General features: G+C 49.0%; 7 protein-coding genes across 7 annotated transcripts, besides 1 other annotated feature; 2 read left to right on the forward strand and 5 right to left on the reverse strand.

Moving 5' to 3' along the window:
- Positions 1-19,874: part of a sequence feature (contig 1.54 513..183474(-1)) that runs on past both edges of the window.
- Positions 71-4,940, reverse strand: ANIA_03247 (uncharacterized protein; the record flags this gene model as incomplete). The annotated part of the gene is made up of 6 exons (XM_655759.1): positions 71-159; positions 199-209; positions 508-2,972; positions 3,032-3,714; positions 3,767-4,063; positions 4,112-4,940. The coding sequence occupies 6 exons, from the start codon at positions 4,938-4,940 to the stop codon at positions 71-73; spliced, it is 4,374 nt and encodes a 1,457-aa protein (XP_660851.1).
- On the forward strand, positions 8,307-8,984 carry ANIA_03246 (uncharacterized protein; the record flags this gene model as incomplete). The annotated part of the gene is made up of 2 exons (XM_655758.1): positions 8,307-8,410; positions 8,492-8,984. The coding sequence occupies 2 exons, from the start codon at positions 8,307-8,309 to the stop codon at positions 8,982-8,984; spliced, it is 597 nt and encodes a 198-aa protein (XP_660850.1).
- Positions 10,514-11,030, reverse strand: ANIA_03245 (uncharacterized protein; the record flags this gene model as incomplete). Its single annotated transcript, XM_655757.1, has 2 exons — positions 10,514-10,550; positions 10,708-11,030. 2 exons carry the CDS (start codon positions 11,028-11,030, stop codon positions 10,514-10,516), a joined length of 360 nt encoding a protein of 119 aa, XP_660849.1.
- ANIA_03244 (uncharacterized protein) lies at positions 11,304-13,127 on the reverse strand (the record flags this gene model as incomplete). The annotated part of the gene is made up of 3 exons (XM_655756.1): positions 11,304-12,169; positions 12,264-12,601; positions 12,670-13,127. 3 exons carry the CDS (start codon positions 13,125-13,127, stop codon positions 11,304-11,306), a joined length of 1,662 nt encoding a protein of 553 aa, XP_660848.1.
- ANIA_03243 (uncharacterized protein) lies at positions 15,278-16,285 on the forward strand (the record flags this gene model as incomplete). Its single annotated transcript, XM_655755.1, has 1 exon — positions 15,278-16,285. One exon carries the CDS (start codon positions 15,278-15,280, stop codon positions 16,283-16,285), a length of 1,008 nt encoding a protein of 335 aa, XP_660847.1.
- Positions 17,255-17,945, reverse strand: ANIA_03242 (uncharacterized protein; the record flags this gene model as incomplete). The annotated part of the gene is made up of 2 exons (XM_655754.1): positions 17,255-17,539; positions 17,676-17,945. The coding sequence occupies 2 exons, from the start codon at positions 17,943-17,945 to the stop codon at positions 17,255-17,257; spliced, it is 555 nt and encodes a 184-aa protein (XP_660846.1).
- ANIA_03241 (uncharacterized protein) lies at positions 18,254-19,818 on the reverse strand (the record flags this gene model as incomplete). The annotated part of the gene is made up of 5 exons (XM_655753.1): positions 18,254-18,606; positions 18,747-18,768; positions 18,815-19,123; positions 19,183-19,537; positions 19,790-19,818. The coding sequence occupies 5 exons, from the start codon at positions 19,816-19,818 to the stop codon at positions 18,254-18,256; spliced, it is 1,068 nt and encodes a 355-aa protein (XP_660845.1).

Consider the following 19,874-nt stretch of genomic DNA (forward strand, 5'->3'; position numbering starts at 1 on the left):
TTCTAAGCAACACCATTGTGCAGTTAACTCGATCCTAGTACTTGACATGCTCTTGTAGATGCATCTGGACCTAAGGCAGGAGAGCTCGAAAGCACGTAACATCCCTAGTGTTCATTGCAGACACCTGGACAGAGATGCGTTGTATACCAAGAGCAAGCACTAGAAACTGTCAGTTGCAGTAAAAATATATGCGCTAACCTCTATGCAGTCTATATGCAATCTATATACAGTCTATAGCAATCTATATGCGGTCTACGACAAATTTCAGCGCGCGATGCCTTGACACAAATGATAAACAAGTAATGGAAAATTCACAGATTTGCACCCAACCTCACCCTGTACACACAACCTCTGCCTCTGCTTTCGATGGAGCGTCCCATCCAAGCGAAACTATAAGCCAACAGCTCAAACCATAAAGCATTTGCCAGAAGGGCTGATGGATCACCCTACTCTGCCTTCTTCGACGCCTTGGTTCTCAACTTCATCAAGGCAAACACCAACGCGTACCCACTGATAGCAAAGATCACACAGATACCCGCATCTCTCCAGCCGTAGTAGTAGTGCTTGATGTTCAGCGTCGTCAAGAAGTCACTCCCATCGCGAAATTGGCACACCCTGCAGTCAGACGTCGCCTCTGGATTCGCGAGGTTAATCGCCCAACCAGAACCAGTGACGTAGTCCTTGAGATATTCGGCACAGGTCCCGTTCACAGGATCAAAGCGCGCGTACTCATCATCATTGCAAATGACATTGTTGCCCCAGATACCGAAGGTCAGCATGCCAGAAACAACATAGTTGAAAGGGTTGAGGTAGTACAGCCAGTACTTCCAGAAGACGTTCATCTGGGTGTATGGGACGAAGACGCCGCAGAAGAGAACCAGGATAGAGATGATCAATGGGTTCACGAGTGCTGCAAACGTTGCGTTGGGAGCAATTGCCGCGATGGTTTGACCAATGCCGGTGTAGATGAACTCGTAGATGAGCATGATGAAGAACGTTGATCCTGCTCTGCTGGAGTCATACGGAAGCTTGACACAGTAGTACCAGCAAAGGAAGTAGAGCACTGCGCAGACACAAAGATAGGGGAATTCGCTAACAATAAGACCAATCACAAAACTGATCCACGAATACATCTTGGACTTCTTTTCACGCGCGTCGTAGATGTTTCGGCGCTGGATGAAGAGTGGCTGAAGCTGGTTGATCACACCGGGGGCGACGAACACGAAATTGAATATCGAGAACATCTTCAGGTTCAGGTCACTCACACCTGTCTTGGGTCCTGCTCTCCAGAATGAAAACCCGTTTAGCAAGGCGGAGATGATATGTAGACTGAATTTGTTGTTGATGTAGTTAGTGTTTCGATATAAGGAGACGTTCATGCGGTGGGTGACGATTTTGATCTGCTCCCATAGAGGCATCGAGAACTCGAATCCGTCATCATGTGTCCCGGGGGGCTTAGAGGCTGCGTCGGCGATCATATCCTCCAGATCCTTGATCATTTTAGCATTCTCCGGTGATTCAAGCCAGATCTGGTGCCAGTCGTTGTCCTTCACCTCTGGGATAGCGCCAGTGACAACGTCAATCATGAACTCGGCCGGGTTGGCCTCGACAGGACACTGTGCGCCATATTTGCCAAAGTACTGCTTGATTGTGCGTCCGTTCTCGCCAATGTCTCCAAAGTACACGGTCTTACCACCCCTCGCCAGTAGAAGGAGAGTGTCGAACTCGGCGAAGAGCTGGGCGGACGGTTGATGGATAGTAACCAGGATAGCTTGCCCAATATCTGCAAGTTTTCTCAGGAATCGGACTGTATTATAGGCCGACTGCCCGTCAAGCCCAGAGGTAGGTTCATCTAAGAAGATCAAGATGCTGGGTTTCGCAACAAGTTCAACACCAATTGTGACACGCTTTCTCTGCTCGACGCTGAGGCCGTTTCCAACCCCCCCAATCAAGGTATCTGCCAGATCCTGAAGCTCAAGGAGATTGATGATGGTGTCAACGTATTTCAACTTTTCCTCTCTGGGGGTGGTCCTAGGTTGACGAAGCAAGGCAGAAAACTCCAATGCTTCTCGGACAGTAGCATATTCCTCGTGTATGTCCAATTGCTCACAGTATCCAGCAGATCGCTGGAAGGAAACAGGGAGAGGTCTTCCGTCCACCATGATAGAGCCTTTGATAGTACCGTCGGTCTTGCGCTGCGCCAAAACATCCAGTAGCGTCGTTTTGCCTGCACCAGACGATCCCATGAGAGCACCCAGCATTCCGGGCTTTACATAGCCATTGACCTTGTCCAAGAGCACACGTTCACCGGTAGGGGTGTTTACAGTATATGTCAAATTCTGCCAGGTGAAGATAGACGTGTTGCGCGAGATATTCCCTTCATCCAGCGATGTATCACCACCGTCTCGGGCGGTGGCTGCTCCAACCTGCGACTGGGACTCTTCATCCTTGTGTCTTTGATGCTGCTTGATCTTCTCTCGGGGCACGAAGAGGGTCGAACCGCTGCCAGCCCCTGCATTCCAGAAGGTAGTGAAAATGATCGTCAAAACGGCAAAGAGGCCCCAGAAACCCCAGACCACACCGTAGTTTCGCCAAAGCTGCGTAAATTTGTAGTGTAAGGAGCCGAGATACTGATCTCCAGTAACATAAGCAGCACCAGGGAGTGCACCGCCAACACCAGCGCAGGCTTGGTGGCCGGCACCCACGTCTTCGTATCCAGGGCCGCTTGGTATAAGGTTTTCGCCGACGCAAGCGATGTGCTGATCGTGAAATTCATTGGAGAGGGCAGCTTGAAAGGCGTAGGCGAACGGATTAGTGTAGTATAATTCGACGAACCAGTTCCTGACATCAGGCTTGGGAATCATGTAACCGGCGTACATGACGATGCCTTTTACAGCCGTACCTGAGATTTTGGATGCAGCTTCGAATGTCTTGAAAGCGGCGCCGATGCAGCGGAACATTGCTGTCAAGCACTATTGAACAACGTGGGTTAGCAAGGTTGTCATTTCCCATTTCGGCTTTTAAGACTTACCAGAGTAATTGTGAACAGGATGGCCCAAAACGTGAAGAAAGCAGCAGCAGTATGTTTTAGTCCGATCATCCAGTACATCACGACACTGAATATTGTACATTGGAAAAGCAGGACAGGGAAATCAGCCATAATCTGAGCTAAACAGAATGCTGCTGGGTGGTACATGGCAAACGACTTGTGCTTCACCAGCACAGGGCGACCCTTGAAGGACTCGGTGACTTCAGACATGGCGACAATGTTGTTATATAGTACAGCAAAGAAGACACCACCTCCCTTAATGAACAATCCTGAGGAATCGTCGGGAGCATCGTAGAAACAGGATCCTGCAATCAACGCCATAGCCAGAGATAGAACTTGTTTCATCAGGAACGTGGACTTTTCACCCCAGAGAATCTGATATTGACGGATGGTGCATGCAAGCAGTTGTGACCAGAAGCCGACGGTCAACGAGCTTCCTTTGGGGAGCTCTTTGGCTTGTTCCCATGCGACGGACTCTTTGAACGCCTCTGTTCTCTCTTTGGCTAGCGGTGTCTGCGGATAGTCGTACTCCGCGATCATCTGGCTGTAAATTGGCGATTTCTCGTACAAGGCCCTAATCTCGTCGGCATTCCTGGGAAAGCGGCTCTCGTAGCCAGGCTTAATTCTGCGCTCAGTCGGGACTGTGACACCGGTCAAAAAGTCGCCTGTTATCTCTTGTTAGAAACGAGATTTATCAAGACTTTGTATGCCACTCACCGATATTTCCACCCTCAGTATAGACAAACCCTAGTTCTTCCATGAACGGCTTCGCTTCTGCCGCTGGCCCATAGTATATCTGCTTCCCCTCGTCCAGGACAAGGACCTTGTCGAAGAGGTTGTAAATGCCATTTCCCGCTTGATAGAGCGTGACGATCGTCGCTAACCCGTTGACATCGGTCATTGCTCTCAATGCTTTCGCCCACTCCAGCGAAGTGCTTGCGTCGAGTCCACGGGTGCTGTTATCCCAACAGAACACTGATCCCCGCGTTGCCAGGCACTCAATGATAGAAACACCTTTTATAATCAGTTCTTGGCTCTTGAAAATGGTCAATTGTAACTCACGTTTTCGCTCGCCGCCGGATACACCACGCACAAACTCATTACCGACCTTCGTATGTGCAGTGTGTGAAATTCCCATGGACTCTAGGAGAAAGTCCTTGGTTTCTTTAACATACCCATCTATCGAGTCTGCTCCATCCGGAAGATGCGCGGGAACCTTGAGCTTCGTTGCAAAGTCCATAGTGGCCCCTACCTGGAGGTGCGGGTAGAAGAGCTCCTCCTCCGTGTTCATCACAATCTGCCCCCTATACCTTTCAGCTTCCTTAGGATCCATGGTCCCGAATCGAACATCACCCTTGATCATGCGATATCCCTGACGCCGATTCGACAGGAGGTTCAGAAGCGTTGTGCAACCGGATCCTGGCCGGCCAAGCACAAGCAGCATCTCACCAGGTTTGACACAGCCATGAGAGTCCGAGAGGATCGGACGCACAGGCGGCTTCCGGAAATAATCCTTTGCAACCTGAGGGATGTTGAACTGGGAGAACAGGTTCTCGTTGACGGAGGCCTCGGCGGTAGGAACCTCGACGGAGAGACCCTGCCATGTCACACCCAGCTCACGCGGCTTGTAGCCAGCCGCTCGGTCACGGTCTCGGTTCTTGACGACTTGGTCTGTTAACCGCCATGTTGTATTCTTCACTGGCGCTGTTGATGTCGTGGGGGGATACGGGTGGGCGAGGGCGAGCGTCTCTGTGCTTGTTGCTCCTGTGGGGGTGCCTGGTGGAACGACGAGGGTATCGTGGCTGTCTGCTACGCGCTTTTCCTGACTATAGACTTGGTGCAGGTTCGAAGCGGGAGTCTGCTCCTTCTCCGGGGGGCCGTCGTTGTCCATTGTCGATAATGAAAGTTGAAGCCGAATAAAAACTGGAAGAATATACTATAAAGGAAATTTTGAATAAAGGACTGAATATGAAGAAGAGGGGAGATGTCTGTAACTAGATCAAAGGGAAGGGAGAAAGAATGAAACAGTGGGTTAGTATTCCAGGGGATAGTAAACTACATGGGGACCCTCGAGTGATATACTACTGGGATCAGGATAATCGGATCGTTGATTCAGGTTGCAATCAGGTACCATAGCGTTCTACTAGGTGTCATCAAGCCCACGGCACGAAGCCGATCTCCCCGGGGTGGATATCAGGGGGATGAAAGGGGCCGGTCCTCCATAAAGAAAAAGCCTCACCATCATGTTGCCGGTTTGGGATTTTGGACGAAACCGAACAATAGATTAGTGCAAGAGGCGTATATGCACCGGCCCGATCAGCCTCAGGATTCGGCAACGGCTGCAGGCACATTTTGCATCACATCGGCCTCGGCGGCCTAGACTTGGCATATGGCATCTAGCAGCTGGATCGTGCGGACAATCCAGAAACAAGCTTTGTCCTTTGCCATTTGCCACACTCAGAATGTTAGAGACGTGTTGTTATTGGGTACCAGGGCGAGAGAGTGGGATATTGCCACCGAGACTGGAAGGACGCAGACTCGAACTCGGCGCACGGCGCGAGGAAACCGGTCCTTGCCGGCCTATCCGGCTCTGGATGGAGCTCTGGCTGGGACTCGGATGAGGCGGATCAAGCAGCAACCAACTATTAATAGCCCTCTAGCCCTCCGAGAGGACAAGAGTTTTGCCGGACTGCATAACACCAGGTATAACGGTTATATTGTTGCTTATGACTGCTTCACAGGGCATAACATCAGCTGGACGAGAATTTCAGTACTGACCCAGGTCGTCCAAAGCCCACTTTTTCGTTGGAGGCTGAACTTCTGAGACAGCACGACATCCAAAACACATTCCACGTAGCGTTTTGCTGCGTCGGGAAACAGCTGCCGGTCATAATGAATGAGAAGAGCCGCAACTCACAAGATTTGATCTGGGAAGATGCAGATCAGAGATAAAATTGCAGTCATTAATTGGTCTACGTCAAGGACTAGGCTAGTTTGCAGTTAGTGCCAGTTACCCCCGTTATAGTGCCCGTCCTACAGCTTTGATGGTTGAAATTGCATTTTGCCTCGTGCCCGCTGTGACTATGGACAAGGTATGACGTCCCAGTGTACTGTCAGCCAGATAGCCAAGCAAGCTAATACATAACAGGCACAACGTCTCGTGAATCGTCTGGGTCCTCTCCACTATGTAAGGGACACTGATTGGCTTGCGGCTATCCGCATCGGATCCACGTATCCATCGTAAGGGACGCAGCCAGAGATGGCAATATGATACAGCATATTATATCAGCTTTTTGCGGACAACTCGGCATGGTTAGGCAGCTGCTTTTTCATTACGCCATTAAGCATATGTTAGTGATGCTCTTAGCAAATTCCCTGCCTACCCAATGCAGTGAAATTCTCCGAATACTATGCTTACTGGCAATCGACGGTCAGTGCTTGTGCAATTTGCAATCTACAGCTCTAGGGTTGATTTCTAGACCTCCTTATCCCATGCCACTACATACGCTGTGAGACTTGAATTGGAGTCTGAAGACTAAATAGTCTACTGTTGTCCATAAAAAAAAAAGCCTGGGCCACCAGCCCTGAAGCCGGTTAACAATATCACAACTACAGGAATAAAGTAGAAATGGGTATAGTGACTAATATCTGTTATCACAGAGCGATGCGTTGCTCTATGTAGCCACGTATAAAGAACACGGACTCGTAGCTGGCCTGGTGTCCTTGAGCTATACACATCAAGATGGATGGCAGTACAACAAGCTCCAAACCTCTTACCACATTCAGAGGCGTTCAGACAACAGCTTGGATGATCACAGGTATAAGAGATAAAGAAAGTTACGTGCTTGAGTAAATATATATTTGGCACCGAGGATCTTAGATAGTACATAGTCATGAATTATTGATACACACTTGATTTTGAATTAACCACAATGCGACACGCCCCTGCTGTGATAGAACTAGGACTCACGGGGTCCTTCCTATTTTATCCGTTTGCTGGAACACTAATGTCAGCTGCACCTTGGGATAGGGTTTATGATCTTTCTGTTGGATTATGCGCTTTCTTTTTTATTTCTTTTTCGAAGATCATGTTATGAGTGGGAAAGCACAAATTGGCGGTTGATGTCTTACAGAACAATGGACCGGTTTTCCATTTCTGTCGCCTCTGCAGGGTTGACTCCCGTACTATTACTCTCTATAGACATCTCTAGTTACGTAGTTGTACTTGTTCCACAATAAAAAGATTTCTCGAAAGCTGTAATGATTTTAGGCATATGGAGTGGATGTCACAGGCTATGGCCTGGAGCTTGGTTGTCGGCCATGCCCTCAACCTAGTTCTAGATAAGGTTTCTGCAACATCAGTATACAGCCTCGGAATTGCAGCCTCGTAGCTTAGGAAAAGAGATCCGTCGGCATGTAGGTCCGGCGGTATACAGGTCCGGGAACTCAGAAGTCCTGACGTATGATCAGAAAAGGTTGATAAAGGGAGGAGGGAGATATCTGCGCTTTTATCTCTTGTTTCTTTTTCTTTCTCTAAGCTTGTGATACTCGTTTATACAGGACAGCCAGTTGAAAATAATACTGCCTACGCCCGTTACAGTGGAAGCCAGAACAGGACTTTCAGTGTGGCTTGCTGAATGTGCAGGATGTACTTATAGTAATGTGCTATAACAGCTGTCATGCAAACTCTCCAATAATCAGGGATATTTCAGCTGCCACAGTACCAAGCTAACTATCCCGCCCCTCGTAATTAGCTTTGGCAGTGGCAGCTGAGCGTCCGGATTAACTGAAGATTTGGATAGGCGACTAGTCTCTGAATAATTTCCCCCTACCAAAAAGAAGCAACAGAGCAATTACTAATGTCCAAGTGAATAGTGATTCCTGAGAATGGATATTTCTTTGTTTTCTGGTTCCATTCAGGCTTTATTCGTGTACTTCTCCCGGCTACATCAAAGAAGTAAGCAAACTATACTCAAACATGTTGGTCCACCCAACCTTTAGGATTTTTCGTATTGATGAATCTCTTGCGCTAACGCCAAGGTAGACTTGCACTGTCATTGCTCTGTTTATGTTTGTGTTTGACTGTAGTTTCGCCCTAGCCACGTCAGACCCAGCCAGCCACAAACACAAACAGGTTACAGCTGAGTGAGTTAGCCTGAAAACACATATAAGAAGCCCATCTATTACCTAGAGTTCATCATTGATCAACCGCAGATTTATCATTGATCAAGCAGTCGCAATCTCCAGACATTCAACCATGGCCTCCAACCACGAATTGCCCGAATATCCTCATGATGAGGCTCTCGTACGCCGCCATGTATCCCTCTCCGCTATGGAGAGCCCTCATAGTCACAGCGCCAGGTAAGTAAAAGACGTATGAGAGAATCTTTCCTGAATATAAGGTGAAGGCATGATTCTTGAAATAACTAACCTGCGCTCCAGATATAACGCGCGCACCAAGACACTGGTAGAGCAATCTGGTGTCCAGGCAGCCGCTTACTACAGCCAGGGCGTGGCTGAGTACAACCGTTTTATGGCATCGGGTGATACGCTCAACATCAAGCTTGGGGCTGTCTGGTCTGGATTCCGCGACGACCCACGGGACCACAACAGTTTGAGCCTCTGGGATGAGCATGGCCATATTTCTCTGCACGTCGCATTCAACCGCTATGATCGGACAATCCGAATCAATACGTGGGATGGGCAGTGGGGAAACGAGATCTATACCTCCTTCCCAGACTCAATCGTTCAAGAGGTACACACGACCATCGCAATCCAGTATTGGGCGCCCGGGTCATATACTATTCACATTGGGGGTATGGGTCTTGATGTAGACGTCCCTAGGCTTAGCGCTCCCAACGCTTTAACGTACCGGGTCTCGCGAAACAATGATGGCATGTTTGGGGGGAAGGTTGACACAACACTGAACTATTAAGTGAATTGCGCAGAATCATGCAGGCTTGACTTGGCCTACGAGGCGGTAGTAGGTTACTCAAGATGATATTTCCGACACATTGTTGATGTCAATCTGAATTCATATTAATATATAACAGGATAGTTACAAGCTAATATCAGCATATACCTGGTCTTTAGTAGTAAGATGAGGCAAGAAATTGGCACGCGACGCAGGTGGTAGTTGTACAGCAGCATATACTCGCGCCACTTTCAGGAGAAACAGCGGGCAACTGGCTTAAGGAGCAAGGCTAGTCTAACAGGATACCTCTGGTGGCCCTGTTATCGTAGCGCTCCGCCAGTTCTGTACTTGGATCTGATATTGGCCTGCCGCAATTATGTACATATGGATAGACCCAATGAATCGTCACTTGTGCAACGTCGTGCACTCTGAAATGCTTGCAATAGCAATTGGAACGCGTGTATTCAGGTGAAGCTGAGAAAGAAAATGAATCGAACCTGTCAGAGGTAACGAAAGTACCTCCAAATCAATAACAGTGACGAGTTACCATGTTAAAAGGCACGTGCGCGGTGTATAAATGGGAGAGAAAAAGAAGCAGTGAAGGCAAGACACCGATTGAATCTGAAGATATAATAGAAAAGAAGTGAGAGAGCCTTTCTTATCTGTCTACACGAGACAGGACCTCAAGTTTCTCACTCACCCTCGACAATAACAAAACCCGTGGCGGGTTCAAGGTCAGATCCCAACTTGCGGGTTGCGCCAAGGTCTAATCTTCACACGGTTCAGGAGCATCAGCTTGATCTACAAATTTTTCCACAGCCCCGCCTACGGCTCTATTCAGTTGAAAAATCCTGGCGGCCTCCGCGGATGGCAGTCGATCTTCGTGGTCGAGGTCCTTTTCGAGAGGCGGGTGCGAAGACCATATTAATGGCAGACAAAAGAGAAAGTATTATCGGCCAGTAAGATACATCGTATCTTTTAGGAAACAGCTAAGTAGTCCCACATTGGGATTACTCTCTTTTCAGAATGAAAACTAATGGCGGGTGGCCGTCGATACTCAAGGTCCCAATACGAGTCATAGTGCATCGCAGAGGACGCTTCAATCTGCGCCTGACTATAGGGAACTCTCATTTAGCCCACGCCATCCATCGTACAACCGTTCAATGGCTCATACTCATCATCTTCTCCCCCTTCGAGCAGCATACAGGGATCCGTCTCCGCCGCCCACTGCCCATTGATCGGGACCACAAACCCAGTATCATAGGACATTGGACTTATTCAATTCCTCCACCGAAATCTCAACACAGACCGTAAGGCTTCTTCATCAACCATGATACAGAGCCGACCCTGGGTCGTATACGCCCACTCAGCCCGCTCATATATCCCCTCTGCTCTGTCTCCAAAGCTGTCACTGACCACTCTTTTGAAAGCATCTCGTATTAGGGCGGGAGTCACTCCGTCAAACCGGTTCTTGTCCTCTATCACTGTCGGTCGGAAAGAATTACACATGTCGAGACCATCGTAATACACTAACGCTTTGCATACACGCCTCAGGAACCGGCGGAGGAATTTTCCCAGTCCGAGTTACTTTTGTAGGTCGTTCAATAGACGGTATGCCCCAGCATTGAATCCGTCATCTTGCATGTTTCTCCCCATGATGTCGGCTTCGTTGAAGATGAGTGGGAACCACAGAGCCCTCTTGGAGTCTTCAATAACCATGGTTGACGATGTGCACGAAACTGACGCAAGTAGTCTGGCGGCCGAAAGGCAGCCGGAAGAACCTCGGTCTACATCATTCCACACTTGGCAGGCTTCCTGTCCGAGCTGATGGTCTTGAACCCCCACGGTTAGTTCTGAGATGATGCCCTTGGATCCGTATCGTGTATGGACTATCGTGATGCTCCTGATCTCCGCAAATCCTGGAAATACGACGATCTCATCTGGGGCCCGTTTATGAACAAATACGTCTTCCTCGTCGCGGATGCCAGCACTCCCCTTGGATTCCTTGTTGATGAACTTGAGGCTGCTGGGTTTGAGATCAGGGGCATTGACAGTGTTGGCATACATTACTCTGCCACACTCTGGCGCTGGTACCACAACTAGCTCGGTAATGGTGAGATGATCAAGGCCATTTATGATGAATTCTTGTAGGATATGTTAGGATTAGGGCTGATTAGGCGCTGAACGCCATATAATTTACCTAGTATTATATACATCCAAGTGGGCAATTACTTGAAGTATATCCCAGCACAATTTGCAACAACGACGGAGCACCATCGATAGAATCAACCAACCAGTCGCCCCACGGCAGGAAAGCGCCGCCCCTTCCACCTGATCTACCTAGTAATAGTCTTCTCCCTTTGACAGAGCCACCACTGACCCCTTGGTTCCAAATGCTGCGTGCTTATGCCGCTGACCGGGGCTCTCGATCTCCCCATATTGCAACAGGACCTTCCCAATCTCCTTTTCTAACGGCTCTGCTCCCAGACAATGGCCGACAGCCAGACGGTCCAAATCCGGATTCCGCGTCGTCATCAGAACACTTGAAAATGAGGTTCTCTGTGAGACACCATTTCGCCGCAAGGCAAAGAATCCAATAATAATGCAAGCAACAGTAACACCAAGCGCAGTCATATAGGCTAATATCAGGTACTCCTGATCATAAATGTAGAAGTTGCGCGAGGTCAAATCCAGCACATCAACAGTGGTGTTTGCGGCATTAAGGCTGAGGAGATTGTAGGTGAGATTGTGTGAGAGATCTTCAATTGCTCGCGCCAGCGTTCTGTTCCGGCAAGAAGTCATTAAGCTGTTGCCATAAAGATAATCACTGTTACTGCCATTCCACATCTCTGGACATGCAAAGAGACCAGTCTGTGCAATGGACAACTTGGTAAATGCTGTCTGTGAGGTAATGTTCTCTCTCACTGACCCTGAAACACCAGTGCGCAAGTTACCCTGGATAAGGCCAGAAAATAGCATATGTACCACGTAGAACCCCCCATTGACTGTCGGATCGCTATTCTGGAGTAGAGAGTAAGTACCAGCTTCTGAGCTCCAGTTAGAATAGGCAATGTGATCGACTGATATAGGTGTCAGGGTCTGAATGCCGTCGTTGAAAGTAAGGCTGACCATGTAGGAGGTATTCCAGAGCTGGCAGACAAGCTCAGTTGGTTGAGAGGCATTATTATTCCACAGTGGGTTCTGCCCTGCAGCCCATATAAAAAAGTGTATTGTTAAGATCATGAGGAGCAGCCCCAGAGTAGACTTCTAGTGGCCAGTCTGTTTTGTTTCCAATCTCACTATCCCATAGTCCCTGGCTCAACCCGTGCACGTTCAAGAGAGCTTCGCTGAGGCTCTGGCACTTGTAGGAAGGGCCCCAGAATTCTAACAAGTAGGACGAATTTGGGAACGGTGCAGGGACTGGAAGTACTTGCATAGATGAGGCAGTCACTGTAAAGAGGCGGCTGAGATTTGGTGAGGGGGCATTAATGCGTCCTGCTCCTTCTAATGCCGCCTCACCAGACCAGAAGGAATCAGCAAAGCTCACGCTTGGAACACCTAGCCTGGAGGTCTGCCGGGCTTGCATGGCAACAACATAGAGAGTAGACGGCGTAATAATAGCAGTCAAGGGTATCAGCCTGGTTCGATTCGGACAGGTAAGTCATAGGCTCATTCTGGCCAGTACGAGTGGAGACTTGGTACATACCAGGAGATGATTGCCAGGGCCGTGAGCGTCTTTGCATACAGCCATAGGTCAGGGGTGAAAAAGGCAAGCGGACTGTCCAGGACTGCAAACATGCTGTCAATCCCACTTAGCTTCACACTCTTCCGGCGGAGGGTGGCCCAGGTCTCCTGCACTGCAGCGACTCCAACCGCGGAGACAAGGCATGATTTGACGAGAAAGGCAAAGCCGGTCCCAATTCGGATTGCCCACGCTTGCTGGTTCCTAGAATCGACAAGGGTCTGATCAAAACTGCGGTAGTAGAAATGATGACCTACTGAAAGCATCGCCCCGCAAGTGACAAGCCCGACCATCAGAGTTGGACACCTCCAGCCGATCCCCCATGCGGCCGGTAATTCTGCGCCTTGTAGTGGCCGCGGTGATTGGCGACCTTTGTTGGAGATGCGGTCATAGTCAACATGGCCACTGGTTGATGGAGACATCCTATCCTGGACATGAACTGAGGTGGGCCCTTTTGAACGGCTGAGGATTTCTTACGGAGGAGAGAAGAGAACCCTTCACCGGTCTTATAGAGGCTGCGGCTCCAGACAAGCCTGACTATCAAACCCGCTGTCGGCCTCTGTGCGGGTCATAGCGCAGTCTCCGCTGCAACAGCCTTGCACTGCAGCCTCAATGCAGCCTATCAAATGCTGCTGCCCTAACGCTTGGGCTATATGTGATTGGCGGAAAGGCCGTATTCGGTAGCAGGGGTCGGGTCCTCCACTCGCCAATAGGGAGCGGGTGTGAGCAACGGTAGGCAGTGCAATCCCCAGTTACAGGTGGGCGATGCTGCAGGGCCAGTGCTCCTATCTCATCCAATCAATAATAGCAGTAGCAGAGTCTTATCACAAATTCTTTAGCCCTGAATTTATTTTCCGAGCCCCAATGCATATACAGCAGGACAATTCAAGTTTGTACCTGATACGGAAATATCAAGTGGCCTTTATCGTGTACACTTGACGCCACGTGATATAAGCGGCCCAGCATCTGACCCTGATCTGACCCCTCTATGTATTGTATCGTGAAGAGGAGATATTTATCGAGGCCTTCAGGGCCTTCGCGTAAAGGGCCGAAGAAGGACGTTGGGGCATAGGCAAGATAAGTAAAAAAAGAAATAAAACTTGGACATACAACAGTAGGGATTCGCATGTGGTCACCCACCATACTACTAACCTACCGGCGTGTGGCTTAAGTACGGCTGAGCGGACGGGAAGCCCTGTTCTCCACACCCTATGGTCGTATGTACTTGGAAATATACGAAATCAGGATAATACAGTTCTACTAGGCAAAGATATCCTTACGGCAAGCCTGTATTGACAGGTTGCCAGCATGTCAGGGCCCTTATGTGGTGGCCCGCTTTTACTAGAATATAAAATCACACGAATAGTATTTAGAAACTATTAGTATGATAGAAAAAATACTTTCCTTGGATAATGGAGCGGACGTTAACGCCCACGTCGGTTTGTATGGCAAAAGCTCCCCAGGTGGAAGCGCTGGCTCATGTGCTTTGTTGGGCTGTTTGGCAGTTTTGGCGGGAAATAAAGGTGCTGAAACCAGATGGGGAGACGTAATTGGTAACATCTATAGCATGACCGTAGGAGGTGCGCGATCTAGGTACCCAGCATTGGTTAGAGGGGTAGTCAGATACAAATCCAGCGCTCTAAAAGTGACCATTGTTACCAGTTCTGTTGCTGAACTTAACGAACTATTTCCAGACCAGAAGAATATGAACACTATTCCAGTGGCTGCTTTTCTAAGGAAGAATCCAGTACCAAGTTTCCTGCTAGTTGCTGTTCAAGGTCAATCACAGATTTCCATTCTTGTAGCATTCAAATTTCCCCTAGATCTGTTGGTTCTGTTGTTGCTGCCTTTTGTTTCGCAGGTCATGAATAGGGTCATAGTACAGTGACTTGCTGTATTGTCAAGTACTGGAAATAATCCAGTCTCCTCTGTAGATGGATACTTCGGCCCTGGAAGTGATGAAAGGCTGGATGTAACTCTCACAGAAAAATCCAAGGGCCGATTTAAGGAATGAATTGAACGTGATATTACCTCTTATAACATTTTCTCCTCGTAACTGTACGCCTTGCACTGATGCCCATGGCAGGTTGATAAATCCACCAATCCACCCCACCTCACCCATCCCCTTTTTGTCTGCTCAACGAGGGAAAAAGCACGACCGGTGCACAGGAGAGACTTGTCAAGAGGGGAGTTAGTTCAAGCCAGCTACTTTGCAGCTCGTAGAAGTACAGCCGGCAGCGAGGAATTGAGTCATTGAAGTGGGCGGCCACTCATCTAAAGTGGACTAAGTTACTATAACAGCCATTCCTATGGGAATCCATAATTATCAATATTAGTAACCAGTATAAACTGCGGTTCGAATATCTGTAATCGTAGCAGCCAACCGCGGTAGAGGAATTATCAAGCAACAGTGGTGACGTTATAGGAAAGCTCCTCACCGCACACCAAACACCTACAAAGTATATGTCCTTGGTCAAATTTATTACACCCTAGAAAAGTCCTCAATTATTTCTAGAGATTTCCCAGTTCATAGAGCTTCAGAGTTCAAAAATTTACACAGCTAATAGACAACATGCCCCTTGACAATTACGGCGTTTGGAAAGCTCATCCAGTACGTTACCATGTTGAACGCCGTGGTACGAGAAAGCCTCATCTACTCCTATACCATCGTGATAACGGCGGTGGTGATTCTGAATCGGCCATAAATATCAAATCTGGAGATCGTCAGGAATCTCGACTTGTATACTGGGTGGATGAGAAAGTCAGCGACCGCCGACTTATTGAAAGACTCTCGCATCTCAGAACCGGCTACCACCCTCTAGACGATGTAGAGCCAGATTCTCCAGACGATATACGATTAGATTACATTCGACGCAATCTCTTCGACGTTGATAGCGGTCGAGTTCTTCCCCATGATATTCCAGGCCCGAATAACGACATCATCGACGTCCTGGAGCCTAGAATCAAGGCAGCAATTGATGAAGGAGCTACTGTTCACATCTTTGGCGAGCGGTATAACTCACAAGATGGAATGCACAATATCCACATGAACCAGGGCAATATTGCTATGTATTCTGGTGACGATGGACCGTTCCAGGACGGGGCCCTCGTGTTCTATTTCCCAGAGTCCCATCAATGGCTGGGCGTTTTTCTTGCGTTTGCGTCGCAGTCGGTGCATACTGGCAATGGTTCTGGCCACGCCATATCGCGAGTGACCTGGAAAGATGTCCTTCTTGATGACCTTGTCGAAAATTCCGTAGTTATCAGGCAGGCGGCCGTGAATCCGCCTGCATCAGAGGACCAGCGGCAATCTGTGACCCTGGCGAACCTCATGAACCGCCGGATACCATTGTCAGGATGGAAGATCCGCAACTCATCAGGGGCAGAACAAGTTCTTCCTAGAGATGCGGTCTTACCTCCTTTGGCTACCGAAGACTTTGATATTCCGAATTGCCCTCTATCCAGGGATGATGACGCTATCACACTTCTTGATGGGGATGGGCTCAAGGTCGCTGGGATAAGATATAGCTCTCAGCACGGAACCACCCAGCACAAGCCGATGATCTTTGCTCGTTCCTGAGCAAGAAGATTATAGCGATGAACAACTCTCGGGCGCGGCAATGCAGGACACTTCGCGAGTTCTTATTCGTCGGTAGAGAGTATTCAGGAGCTTATCACGAGGCTTCTGTGTAGAAACTCTCAACGAAGAAGACTACGGATGGCCTTACAAACAACACACTGAAGTATTTTGGTGTCAACTTAAATCAATTGCCAAGTGTATTTGTGCGGGGGCTACCTTTGCGTTCTGGTGACTTGAATGAATTTGATGCGTGATCCTGTGAAGAATCAAGCCCGAGATAATAACTGCTACTATTAGCCTTCAGCCTTGTACCCAGACCCGACGCACGGACCTATGTTGATTATAAAAAAATAGTTAATGTTGTTCTTACCGGTCAACCTAGCCTCTATTTCAAAAAGTGCAGGTTGGCGAACAAGGGCTAAACGGGCTCCAACCCCCACTTGGCTCTCGCTAATGCGCAGCACGACCGTTGGGCAGTGGTTGGCGGTGTTCATGCCGCAGGCTGTGCAGGAGACAAGGGCGGGCGTATTTTGGGCGTTTACGTGAAGGACTGTCGTTGGGCACAAGGCTGCATAAAAGCTGCCTGGTTTGGTAAAGGGGTTGTTGATGTGACCATACCCAAGCCAGGAGGTAAGCTGCTGCTTAAGAGCAAAGAAAAGCAGAGGGAATACATATCAGATTAGTTGTATTAAGGGAGTTGGGTTTAAGCGAGTGAAGTCAGGAATGTCTAGATTACGAGATCCCTGCTGATTTAGCGAACGAATGTACTAAATGTAGTGAAAGTCGGAAAGTAGTAGAAGTCTGAAAGTAGTAGAAGTGTAAAAGTAGTACATTATTTGCTGATCACTCTGACCTAGGAAAGGAGTAATACGACTGACACCTTCTACCGTCACTGTTCCTTTATTTCCCTGCTCGCGACTGTATGCACCACCTCTGCTGACATTGTAGCGTGCGCACAGTGGCCGGTATCTAGCCCAAAAGTCTCAACTTCCCTCCTGCAGCCCCTATACCCGCCACCATGACGTTCTGATATGCGATCGGCAGCATCATACCCTGCAGGCTGAGGATATACGAGACTGGAATATCCATCCGGGTGACTTCCCGGATCTCCTGATACAGCGCCTGCCCATTCCAGGGTTTTAGCCGCGCAATGTAAGACTCCAGATCTTCCTTTGAGAGACCCGGTCCAACCATGCGCTCGCCAACATCGCGATACTCGACCGTGCCGTCGTCGGCGAAATTGGCGGCCAGCGGCTTTTACTATGCCAAACATTGAGCAGTCCTATGGTAAGGGCGTGAGCGCACAGGTAAACCAGACGTATGACACGGCTTGGAAGGTTCAATCGCTTGCGTGTGGTTATGTCCAATCCGGCCAGTGCGTTGGTACGACCTGCCCGCTGTAGGTATGCATCAAGACCACGAGACAGTGGCCTGCGTCGGCGAGGGATTCGGCATAGCTGCGAATATGGTCGCTGTCGGTGTAGAGGCCCGAGTTTGCCGGCCGCGCACCGCTCATGAATAGGAGTCTTGGAATCAACACTTTGTGACCGAGAGCTCGAAGGACTGCGGCAAGATCGTAATAATGGGTGGGATTATGCCACGCGCCATGCAAGATGATGATCGTAGTTCTGGGATTGGCAGGAGCGCTGACTCTGGCCATGGTGGAGGGACTGAACAGCCGCAAGAGGTGGCGAGATCGTATTACTCTTACTGTTGTGAGAATATTGGCAATTGGTGGAAGGTCGACGACAATGGGAAGAAGTGATTTTCTATATAGATAGGGGTTGCCGTGCAAAGGGAGGGCTTGGTGTTGACGTACATAAGCCTTAGCGCGATTAAATCAGGTAAGATGGCAGTAGTAATCAGCTGCTACGTTGTTGAGCAATCTAGAATTCAATGGACATAAAAAATAAAATTTGTTCTTTATCCCAACAGGTACGCTAAGTTTCTAGGGATTCCTCCATGCTCTTACTCGATAGAGGAGCGCCTCGGGTCCCACTCAATGTCGACATCCGTCTGAATGCGTACCTGAGAGCAAGTATTCGGGTTGATAAAACTGTTTGAACCTTTTGCTGTAGCCTTTGAGAACGATATTGCCCCATCCAGGCGGCGGAGATACATTCTTGACTCTCCCAAGCCCGCCGAATACAGCCCTCGTTCGGATCGACCCCGAAAATGCTTGACGAGGCTAGGAAGCATAGGTAGGCAGGCACAGATTATGCTGAGGTTAGACTCCACCGCCGTCCAGATTCCTGCAAGGTAGAGCGTGTCTGTCCATGGAAACTGGTTTAGCCTCGTGAAGGTGAATCCGCCGCTTTTCCCTGATTGCAGCGGACTTACAGTTGATGTTATCAATCTGGGACCATGACAGGTAGTAGGCGCGCATGATGCTTGTGACGCAGACGCTGAAAAGAGTACTGTATCAGCCACTTTTTTCCACCGTCCCAAAGGGGGTTCTCACAATCCGCCCAGAGCAAAAACACCTGAGAGTAAGATTCTGCGACGGCAGCTCATCTTCAGGCTCCATACCAATGGCTGGGCCATGCATAGTATGGTAATGTTGTATACTATGTTGATGATGCCCATGGCCATCCAGAAGGCCTGGTTGTTGATACTCGTGTGAGGCAACCACGATTTCCACTGTGCCTGGACAGGATTATACGCAAAGATTAACCCGAATATGCAGGCGAGCCAGTATCCCAGAATAAGCCCGCCCATGGCCCAGGTCGCGGCCACGAATGTTCTTGAAGTGGTGAAAATACGCCGATAGTAGAGAATGATCGATATTTTAGCCAGGGATACCGTCGTGTTGTAGAGGCAATTGTTCGCGAGCACAATCTGATTCAGAGATCTTCAGAGAAAAGAAAAATCCTAAATTATGGCTGTGGATCACGAACCTTGCTGCGTCGCTCGATAGTAAAACGGTCATACTGTGAGATATCCCAACCGCTGCGGCCAACAGTGTCGGTGAGTACGGTAGTGGTTAGGGTGGCGTACGCGAATATCAGAGCTGCGAGGCAGACCCAATCGTCGGATTTTATTTTGACTGTGAGAAGTCGCGAAGCCAGACGCAAACCAACAAAAATGGTCGCCAAAAAGGTCACCATCGCGGTGATTCCCATGGAGACCCGGTTCCTGTGGCTGACCCCATCAGGGAGCCGGTCTTGGGACTCCATCGCGATCACCAAGAAAGTAGAAGAGTTAAAGATGATCTGAATAAAATGAGAAACTGTACGGAACCGAATGACTACCCTAGAAGGCAGTGTACCTCTTATGGGGTTAATATTGCTGGCTTAAACTTCTGTAACATGAATAGCTTTGGCAGGAGGGCTGACCCTACAGTACGAGTTTCAAAAGTCTCCCTCGCTTCAGAGGAGGAATATCTCTGTCACAAAGAGACAATGGATTTTTTGTGTGACCATTCTGACGGTTTATCTGCATGGTCAGCGAGGTTTGCTTACCCAGACGGTGGTTTCAACCCAACCAGCCCCCAGTCACGCTTACCGACCTCGACACGTCACTAGATCGGCCATTCTGCTATAATATCAATAAATATAATCTCGAAGCTGGTATTTAGAGCGTCTGCCAC

Source organism: Aspergillus nidulans, chromosome VI, assembly GCF_000011425.1.
Source record: "Aspergillus nidulans FGSC A4 chromosome VI".
NCBI classification, from domain to species: Eukaryota; Fungi; Ascomycota; class Eurotiomycetes; order Eurotiales; family Aspergillaceae; genus Aspergillus; species Aspergillus nidulans.